The 11656-nt window shown below is 32.6% G+C and overlaps 1 protein-coding gene across 1 annotated transcript; it reads left to right on the plus strand.

Annotated features, from left to right (window-relative positions):
* The first annotated feature begins 5438 nt into the window (after window positions 1-5438).
* On the plus strand, window positions 5439-7842 carry LOC134686423 (high-affinity lysophosphatidic acid receptor-like). The gene is made up of 2 exons (XM_063546092.1): window positions 5439-5546; window positions 6557-7842. The coding sequence occupies exon 2, from the start codon at window positions 6619-6621 to the stop codon at window positions 7762-7764; it is 1146 nt and encodes a 381-aa protein (XP_063402162.1). The 5' UTR covers window positions 5439-5546; window positions 6557-6618; the 3' UTR covers window positions 7765-7842.
* Window positions 7843-11656: the final 3814 nt, after the last annotated feature.

Genomic DNA, 11656 nt, shown 5'->3' on the forward strand with positions numbered 1-11656 from the left:
GAAATCTATGAAATTTTGACACAAGGTTTATGACCACAAAAGAAAGGTTGGGATTGATTTTTATACGACCGCAAATTTTGAAAAAAATTTCGTCGTATATTGCTATCACGTTGGCGTAGTCGTCGTCGTCGTCGTCGTCCGAATACTTTTAGTTTTCGCACTCTAACTTTAGTAAAAGTGAATAGAAATCTATGAAATTTTAACACAAGGTTTATGACCATAAAAGGAAGGCTGGTATTGATTTTGGGAGTTTTGGTCCCAACATTTTAGGAATTAGGGGCCAAAAAGGGTCCAAATAAGCATTTTCTTGGTTTTCGCACTATAACTTTAGTTTAACTCATTGGCCCCTGAAGACACAGATATGCGTCATTTTTACTTTCGTTTTGCTCCCTGGTGACGCATATGTGCGTCTGAATCCGCCATTTTGTATTTCCCGAAAGACGCATATAAGCGTCATTTTGGTTGGGTCCCGTTTTTGTTAAACCTCTTCTGATTGGTTCCTAGTAGGAGCATGGCTTTAGTGTCACATGATTCTCCAATGAATATTTATGAGATTTACCACGTGGCACTGTTTTCATTCATAAAATACACATTGGAATTTTACTACAAAGTCATCGATCTGTGAAACGTAAACAATGGCCTTTTGAAAATGACAAAAGGGGACATTGCAAACAATGTTTGTCTAACAAAGTGAGAAAAAATGTTAAAATTAAACGTAATGGATGTGATGTCTCTATATGTCTGAGCTGATTCAGAGAATTTCACAAGAAATAATGGATAAATATATGGAAAATTATTACAGTGCAAAACTACGGTAGAGTGCAATAAACAAGGAAATAAAAATAAAAGTGAGAATGTATTAATTTTTATTTTACTTTATTTATAAAATATAACATATTATTGAAACAAAAAACAAAACCCAACAATCATATCTGTTTGATAAATATTTTTAATTGTTTTTTTAAAATACACCTATGTTTAAAATCTATGGCAGCCATTTTCCTTCAGGGAGAGGAATGCTACTGTTGAAAATCGAATCAGGAATATAGTGCAGTTATCTAAAAATAGATTCAGGGGGCAATGAGTTAAGTTAATAGAAATCTATGAAATTTTGACACAAGGTTTATGACCACAAAAGAAAGGTTGGGATTGATTTTGGGAGTTTTGGTTTCAACAGTTTAGGAATTAGGGGCCAAAAAAGGGCCCAAATAAGCATTATTCTTGGTTTTCGCACAATAACTTTAGTTAAAGTAAATAGAAATCAATGAAATTTAAACACAATGTTTATTACCACAAAAGGAAGGTTGGTATTGATTTTGGGAGTTTAGGTCCCAACAGTTTAGGAATTAGGGGCCAAAAAGGGACCCAAATAAGCATTTTTCTTGGTTTTCGCACCATAGCGTTAGTATAAGTAAATAGAAATCTATGAAATTTAAACACAAGGTTTATGACTATAAAAGGAAGGTTGGTATTGATTTTGGGAGTTTTGGTCCCAACAGTTAAGGAAAAAGGGGCCCGAAGGGTCCAAAATTAAACTTTGTTTGATTTCATCAAAATTGAATAATTGGGGTTCTTTAATATGCCGAATCTAACTGTGTATGTAGATTCTTAATTTTTGGTCCCGTTTTCAAATTGGTCTACATTAAGGTCCAAAGGGTCCAAAATTAAACTTAGTTTGATTTTAACAAAAATTGAAACCTTGGGGTTCTTTGATATGCTGAATCTAAAAATGTACTTAGATTTTTGATTATTGGCCCAGTTTTCAAGTTGGCCCGAATCGAGGTCCAAAATTAAACATTGTTTGATTTCATTAAAAATTGAATAATTGGGGTTCTTTGATATGCCAAATCTAACTGTGTATGTAGATTCTTAATTTTTGGTCCAGTTTTAAAATTGGTCTAAATTAAAGTGCAAAGGGTCCAAAATTAAACTAAGTTTGATTTTAACAAAATTCTTGGGCCTCTTTGATATGCTATATCTAAACATGTACTTAGATTTTTGATTATGGGCCCAGTTTTCAAGTTTGTCCAAATCAGGATCTAAAATTATTATATTAAGTATTGTGCAATAGCAAGTCTTTTCAATTGCACAGTATTGTGCAATGGCAAGAAATATCTAATTTCACAATATTGTGAAATAGCAAATTTTTTTTTAATTAAGAGTTATCTTTCTTTGTCCAGTATAGTAAGCAAGAAATATCTGCAAGATTTTTTTTTAATTGGAGTTATCTTTCTTTGTCCAGAATCAACTTAAATCTTTGTTATATACAATCTACAATGTATATTCACTTTTTACTACCAACTGATAAATTTAAATAATCTTTACCATTCAGTGATAACAAGCAGTTTTTTTTACATCTTAATATTTTATGATGTATTTAAATGAGTAGTAATTGTTGCAAACTCCATTAGAATATTTTAATTGAAATTAGTTTTGGAATAAGGGAAAGGGGGATGTGATTAAAAAATTGGGTTCAATTTTTCTCATTTGAAATTTCATAAATAAAAAAGAAAATTTCTTCAAACATTTTTTTGAGAGGATTAATATTCAACAGCATAGTGAATTGCTCTAAGAGAAAACAAAAATTTTAAGTTCATTTGAATACATTCATTCTGTGTCAGAAACCTATGCTGTGTCAACTATTTAATCACAATCCAAATTTAGAGCGGAATCCAGCTTGAATGTTGTGTCCATACTTGCCCCAACCGTTCAGGGTTCAACCTCTGCGGTCGTATAAAGCTACGCCCTGCGGAGCATCTTTTTTAAGTTTTAAGTTATATTCAGTCATGTATTTTCATAAAGATGAGATGTTTCCAAATGTCTTATCTTTCTAAAAATCTACTGTTGTCTCAATAAAGCAAGCATACGCTCATATTTATTAGTATGGAAAAAATTACGTAAGTGTTGTTCAAATCACACGTTACCATATGGTGACAATCAAACTGCAGACTTGAATTTGAAGTATCAGTAAACAGGAAGTAGCTGTCTGACAAATCCTTAGAGTGCTCATACATTAGATGTCCTCCCTGATAAGCTGCTGACCAAATATGTAGTCTTTCTGTTTTGTTGTACATGTTTGGGCTGTTGTCTCTTGGACACATACCCCATTTCCAATATCTATTTAATGTACCCAAGAAAATATTTTGTTTCAAAAATGGATGAACAATTGAGGAGGAAATACACCCCTAGGGCATAATAATGCTTTTGTACAATTGGCAGATGTTTTGGGAAAATCACTGGTAGTATTGCCATTGCTTTATCAAGAATGGACATTTTTGGCTGAAGGAAACAAAATTCTCCAATGATAACCCCTTTTAATTTAAGTCTTATCTTTTTCAATCCAACAAAAAAAATGTTCCAGTCACATCTTTTTTTATTCCTGTGACTAATCCCTTTATTGTCTTGTCTTGGCAGAGTTGAAAAGCAAAGTTTCCTGCTGAAGTAGTGTGATTATGTCAGTATATATGGAACTACTAGTTGTAGATCATTGATTCTTGGTATGCAGTTGTATTAGCATTGACATGTTTCATTTCCACTGAGATGTTTTGACCCTTCCTCCTCAGACATGGTTTGTTGACTTTGAATCTTGGGATTCATTTATATGTGGATTATAACCATGTGTTTATATTTTTGATACTGGACCAATAATAGGATTTAAGTATTGGACCACATTCATTCTGTGTCCAACCTCTTCTGTCCTACCAATTTGTGTTCAGCAGATCATTTTATAATGAATAAAACTGAGTGAATATTTTAGTTTGGTATACATCTTTTCTGTTAATGATAACAAGTATGTTTTGTGTTTGACAAAGGTTAGATGACAATCAGAAAAATAGACCAATACACAAATTTAACCCTGAGCAATGAACCATGGAAATGAAGTCAAGGTCAAATAAAACATACCAGACTGACATTTCCATACAGCTAATGTGGTTGACCTATTGCATATAGAATTAAAAAAAAACAATTAAAAACTTAACTTTATCCACTGAACCATAAAAATGAGGTCAAGGTCAGATGGCACCTGCCAGTAGGTCATGTTCACTTAATAATCATTCCATACACCAAATAAAGAATACCTATTGTGTAAAGTATCTGATATGTGCACTTGACCACGAAAACTTAACCTAATGTTCATTGATCCATGGAAATAGTTTGAGGTCGGGTGAAAACTGTCTGACTGATATGGAAACCATGCAAGGTAGGCACATACTGAATAAAGTTATCCTATTACTCATAATACGAAAGAAATTAACATTACACAAATATCGTAACTTCTTTTATCAAGTAGTCATTAAAATATGAACATTAGCCTATGGACAATTACACGGAAATTGCATAACAAAAGGCATCTATATACAAAATATGAAACATCCAGATTTCCGTTACATAAGTAAAAGAGTTTATTAAAGTTTAAAATGAATATCTGCTTACTAATTGCACTTCAAAAGAGTGTTTCAGGTCATTAATAGCGTGCTAGCATTTGAAAGGACCTTTTATGTTGAAGTGACATCTGCTGCAACAATTTTCATCCAAATAATCAATGTAAAAAGTGACTTGTGTACTATAAAGGTCGGAAACGCTAAACAATGTATTAATACAATTATTACATGCTTAAACTATAATTGACCAATGAACCAGGAAAATGAGGTCATGATTATTCTAGATAAAGATATACTAGTACACCTTCAAATCATTCAATACACCAAAGCTGCAGTTGCTTATATTATAAGAAAATCAGACCAAAGCACAAAACGTGAATTCAACCACTGTACCTTAAAAGTGAAGTCAAGGTCAGATGACAGTTGGACATGTACACCTTACAATCGTTCTATACATCAAGCAAAGTAGGCATATTGCATATAGGATCTGAGCCGGGTAAGGATCGACTTGACGACGAAAACCTTACCTTGTTCACTTATCAATGAAATGAGGTCGAGGTCAAGTAAAAAAATTATCCCAATGTCGAGATTTCTGCGAAAGAAGTAGCAGACTCAACAAAAAATACTTGTGTTTTTCTTTTTTATTATTGTGCGACACAAGCGTTATCACACGAGAACCAGTATATTATTACCCTTCCGGTGCACCCGCTTCACTCCATTACGATGGGAGTTCTTATGGTAACCATCTTGACGTTTTATTGTTCGCTGAACATTGGTATATCATGCCTTTTCTTGTCTGCCCATGATCCTCTTCTTGGTTTGAAATTCGTGTTTTTATCTTAGGTACCGTCTATCTATTATTATATACCTTTGAGAACAGGAATAAGAGAATCGTGACCAATTTATTAACGCCACAACACACGACTGCTTAATGAGAATTGTACAAAGGAAGCGCATCATATCACTGTCATAATCATTGCAATTTATTTAATCTGGAAAATCTGTGGAGATTGTCAATCAATATCTTCTAAAGGTTATCATACAGGTGTAATCATAGTTCTAATTGCCTGAATTATAAACCATCTGTACGTTTATGGTATTTATTATTCCAGGTCGAGTTTGTAATTCTCTTATCTCGTTCGAGAACACGATGGCATGGTTAAGGTAAATACTAACATTTCTGACAAAATTTATTTTATTTCATGAAGCTTTTTTTCTTTGTGTTTCATTTTACACCACAAACATTTGTGTTATTAACTTTATGGTAAATTATGACGGTATACGAGGCCATGGTGCTGGCCATTGCATGAACAATTTGTACATTTTGATATGTCGAAATAAAACCGCTTAAAATTTAAGCTGAGTTTTAAAAGGTTCGAAGTGGATGATTATTTTGGTGTTATTGTAATGCGTATGTGGTATGTAGTATGGCTTATTTCACATACCAAGGCTTGTGTTAGGCTAGCATTTACAGAAAAGTGAAAATTTTGAGCTCTATTAGAAATTGTCGTAGTGTGTGTTGTGTAGTAGAATAGTAAAACAAATAAATGAGGAGATACCAAGGGGCGAGTAGAACCCACAAGTCGAAGAAAATCTGACAAACCCATACACGACCTAAGGGTACAAAGACAACCCATAATTCATACAACATTATACCAGGGACAGTCTATACTAACTCTAAGTATAGAAAGTGCCTGATTATACCAAACATACACTATAAGATAGAGCACCACGAACCAATAAAAACGCGAGAGTCAACTCATGTGCTCCGGAGGGATAATTAACACCTGCTTAACTAATTTATTTTCATTAAAAAAAAACATCTGAAATTATCCCTATAAGGACACTGTCATACTTGAAACGGAGAATCTCAGATTATAGACGGGAATGTAATTAGCCTACGTATCGTAGCTATAGCAATTACTGAACAGGTATCATGTTGACTTCGTTTATCAATTCCATTCTCCGGCTTTGAGATAATAATTTCTGCGTCTTATGTCAGATCATGTTTTTATTATTTCAATTTTCTGCTTCTGTAATATCAAACAAAATATTTGTTTTCTGTTAAAGGATTTAGAAATGAGTTCATATTTTTACACTAGAATTCAATGAAAGTATTTGTTTTAATGCTTTTTTAGACAGTAACTAATTTGTTTTGTGTTTTTATCCTTCAGTTGATTACCTTCAGTTGATTACTTTTGCGCATTTCTTGGATTACCAAAAATATACTACTCCAATGCAAGAATGTACTAACACTACACATGGAAACCAGACGACTGCTTCGTTATCACTCTGCTTATCACTCGACCATCATAATACATCTGGAATACCAATACTGTCAACATTTAGCAAAATATCAATTGGAATAATTTCCTCCTTATTGGTATTAACTGGATTTTGGGGAAATGCTGTTGTGTGCTTCATTGTTTACAGAAAACCCCAGATGCGTTCTGCTATAAATCTGTTGCTGGCGAGCATGGCTCTAAGTGATATTATTATGTCGGTAGTATGCGTTCCATTGCCTCTAATCACAATAATCCATGGAAGGTGGATTTTTGGTGATATAGTGTGTAAAATACAAGCTTTCCTAGTGGAGTATTTGACTTCAGTTGCCATCTTGATTCTATTTATTATGAGCGGAGACAGATATATGATAATTGTTAAACGACGAGACAAGCTGACAGCAAAATTTGCCAAAATATTGATAGTATTGGTTTGGACGATTCCGTTGGTGACGTCACTACCACCTGCTATTGGTTTGAGTGACTACAAGCTATTCAGTGACCACACTCAATGTTCACTTGCAGTGACGAACAAAACATATGATATCAGCTTTCTAGCTATTAAATTTACGCTAAGCTTTGTTTTTCCGATCTTGTTAACCGGATATGCTTTTAGTGCTATAACAAATACCGTTAGAACAAATTCATTTCGTATTCACAATCATCCCGATACGGAGGTATCTCTAAACATAGCTCAAATGAGTGCTTCTTTGGGATTTATACTAATTCCGATGAAAACAAAACTTGATGTTGACGTCAAATTCAAAACTCGGACTTTTAAAACAATCATGTTGTTATATGTTTTAGTGATTCTATGTATTTCGCCTTATTCTATCAATCAAATTGTGTCCAACACTAACGGTCTGTTTCAGATGAATCGAGATACAATATTTCTATGGATAGCTTTTAGTAAAAGTTCCATAAACCCCGTGATATACTTCTTCCGGGTTAAGAAGTTTAAAGAAACATGTGAAGAATTCGTGCCAATATGTTGTCGGAGTGTCAACATCAATGTTTTATCCAGAAGACGTGTCAATCCAAGCTCCATTTACCAGGTTAATGGTGATCAATCCATTGCATCTATCAGTTCTACGATATAGTTTATCAAGCATAGATACTGGGAGATATATGGAAAACCAATGTCAGCTTTACACGAAACAATAAAGTTGTGTTATCAATGTTGTGCCTTTTAAAAAAGTAATGTCCAATTATAAAAAGAAGCAAATGACCGCTTATGAATATTTATGACATAATAACTATTAAAGTGTGAAAAAAACACATCCAAACATACTATCCACACTAATCTGTGTCCACACTTGTGAAGTGTGAGAATAAATTTGGGTAAAAAGTTTGAATATCAAGATTTCATAATTATTTAAACAAAACTTTGTCACCAATTTCACTTTGCTAATAAAAAAACAAATAGCGCAACAAGAAACTGCAAATAAGATTTAAAAAAAAAAGTAAATGTGCGTTATATATAAATGGCCAAAACATTACTTTGTATAAATGCAAAATTTGTGATTAACTCAAGAGATTAAGAGAGAACCGTGTAACACTTATAACCTTGTCTCACGTCTGTCACTTTCTAAGAGTAAGATAAGCACTTCTCCTGTTACTGTCAGACATTTTTCTGAAAATCATTGCAACTAGATACAATAAATTTGAGCTGATATAATGAGTGAATTTGTATGTTGTTTAATACTTGATTAGTTTAATGAACTCAGCGTTGCTTTAACTCCAGTTGACATCGTCAACATTTTGATCTTCAACTGGAGTTACTGTACCAACGACAGTCTGTTTAACATACAAAACACTATTTTCTTTCGGAAAATTGAAAATCAAACACCTCTCAAACTGAAAATTAGGAAAGAAAAAAAAATCATTTCAAGATATTTTCTCCATCAATCTTCTGTAAACTCAATATTCATTGACACATAACACATAACACATAACACATAACACCGCTAATACAAAAAAACAACTTTACTCTGTTTATCTGCTTAGGTAATTTTTTTTTTTATCATAGCCTAATTTAACAGCTGTCTTAATTATTATTCAATGTCTAGTGAGTACGTTTTTGCATACATCGATTACATCTTTTAGTGATATCAATATTTGTCATATATGTAAGTTATTACAGATTAAACTAGAGGCTCATTGGAGACTAAATCGTTCACCTTCAAAAAGTAACGTTAAGATCGTTAATTGATCAAAACATTATGGAAACATAGAAGTCATCATACAAGATGAAGTACCTGTAATAACAATATTAAGTAAATAATATTCAGGAAATTTTGAAAAGTTTTACATTCCATGATTCTATACAGCACTGGCTTCGTTGTCAATGTAATGGAATTTGATACGGCTGTCTTGAACAAGTGATATGTTTAGCTAGTTATAAAACAAGGTTTAATCCACCATTTTCTACATAAAAAAATGCCTGTACCAATTCACGAATATTAGTTGTTATCCATTCATTTGATGTGTTCGAGCTTTTGATTTTGGAATTTGATTAGGAAATTTCCGTTTTGAATTTTTCTTGGAGTTTGTGATTTTACATTTGTTTTTAGATGTTTATGTTTGAACGTCCTGTAAACGTGAATCCAGAAAAATACCACTTCGGACACAAGCAATTGATAGTTATTTTCATTTACCATGGACACACAAAGAATGGTAAAAATTGCATATTTTAAACATCGCACACATTGTTTATCAATATCTAATTGACTAGCTTTTGAACACACACATGAAATACATTGTATCTATATATTTTGTGGAAACAAGTTTTAATTATTGGACATAACATCTTCTCTAATAACATTTTGTTACAGTTGTCGATATTTCTGCTTGACAGATAGGCAAGGAACCAGTATAAACTTTGAAATTGCATTTCACTATATTTTCTATACGATATATACGATTGCATTTCGAAATTATGTGTATTTAAGATGAAAATGTGATTTGTCCAATCGGTGTCAATTAAAACTGGATGCCTATAATGCCACGATATTTGCCAAGTCAATATTTAAAAAAAAATATGGTAGATGCATGACATGCGAATGATGACAATAACTCACGGTGAGCTCAAAATCATGTACTACCATATGCATCATTTTGGTATAACTTACACCAAGCTGCTATATATGTGAATTTACAAAGATTACACTAAAGCTGGATTCATCCTTCTGAGAGTTTTTCCGTTAAAAACATGGTGGTCATTGTCTTTTTAAATTGAATTTCATTTATTTTAATGATAAGAACGATGTCTAGCAAAAAAAGCAAATATTTACCGATCTTGTTCGTTTAAGCCGAGTGAACTACATTCAAAATTTCTGATAACAAAAAGTGAAGATATCTTTTCAACTTAAAAAATTTCAGAAGAAATAATAATGAAATTTAAAATGCAGCCACTTCCTATGGTTTTTGATAAAGTATTGCAAAAACAAATTATAATCAAATAATTTTAACTCATTAGTAACTTGCAGTTATTTCCCCATTGTTATGTCTTTGAAACCCAGCATTCCAATATTACTAAATAAAGAAACCATTATCAATTGATAGGAGATTGAATGAACTTAACGAAGAATGTGGAATTATATCAGAGTCAATCATTTCCAACAGTCAAAAACAATGCATTTGATGCGACTGTCATACAAGTGAGAGTTTTAGCGCTACAAACCCAGGTTCAATCTACCATTTTCTACATTTGAAATGCCTGTAATCAGTCAGGAATATGACAGTTGTTGTCCATTCGTTTGATGTGTTTTATTATTTGATTTTGCCATTTGATTTCGGACTTTCCGTTTTGAATTTTCCTCGGAGTTTAGAACTTTTGTGATCTTACTTTTTCTTATCATATTATTCAGAAAAATGCCAGAGCTATTCATAGAATTTCACTGTGTTGAAACGTGCATTTTGTTGGTGGAACTTTAGATAATATATAGTAAAATTATCTGAAAAAGAGGGACGAAAGATACCAATGGAACATTTAAACTCATAAACTGATAATAAACTGACAACACCATGGCTAAAAAAAAGAAAAAGTCCAAACAGACTAACCAACAACAGTTCACAAGACAACATGGTTTGGAGGTTGGAACCCCCCTTTTTTTGGACGATCAATGCATTTGAATGGGGACATGTAGTTGGACCCTCCCCTTTTTTTAATGGCTGGATCCGCCGCTGTCTCAGTTGCTAAATGATGGTAAGCAGATCCAGCTTCTAATGGTAGATCACATTCGGGGAAAGGGATAGAGGATTGTTGTTGTTTTACCCTTTAAGACTGACTTTAATTCCATACAGTTCTAATAAATGTAGTCTCAGGGTTGAAAACAAAATCTTTAGATACAATCCAGATAATTTATATTAAATGGATGGAACTAATGTCAAATGATAGTCTTAAATTAGCTTGAAAGCTCTTTATGCTATTTATCTCCTTTTTTTTGACAGTACTACTATTTTTTTTTTGCACACTATTTTTACAATTAACTCATGATAAGTAATTAAGATTGTGAGAAGCTTTTTTATCACTGATCAGACTTTCTATATTCTTAGTATAGAAAGTCCCTGCACTGATATGTCACAAGTTAAGTTCACACAAGTCACGAGGATGAATGTGTAGGGGTATTCTACAAAGGTCATAGGGGATATAGATATATATGTCAGCATGATTGTGAAATGGCATTATCATATAACATCAAATCACTGAATTACATTTTGTAAGCAGAAGTGTTGTTTAGTAAAAATTTGGTTGATTATATAGGGAATCACTGCTTGCCTTTTCTTTTCTTTTTCTAAGGACTCCATTTGATTTTATTATTTATTGGGAGGGGGAGGGGATGAGAGGGGCAAGAGGATTTTATGAAAATAAATAACCTGGTCTTGTAAAAACTGAAAATGAGTAATTTTGCAGAAGAAAGCCTGGAAATGAATATCAGGTTACAAATGTATACAAAAGAGAAAATAAATTTCTGCTACGAATGATTCAGA

Source organism: Mytilus trossulus, chromosome 10 (assembly GCF_036588685.1).
Source record: "Mytilus trossulus isolate FHL-02 chromosome 10, PNRI_Mtr1.1.1.hap1, whole genome shotgun sequence".
NCBI lineage: Eukaryota > Metazoa > Mollusca > Bivalvia > Mytilida > Mytilidae > Mytilus > Mytilus trossulus.

Coding starts and splice junctions, on each gene's coding strand:
- LOC134686423 (XM_063546092.1), top strand. CDS start 6,619: ATGCAAGAATGTACTAACACTACACATGGAAACCAGACGACTGCTTCG.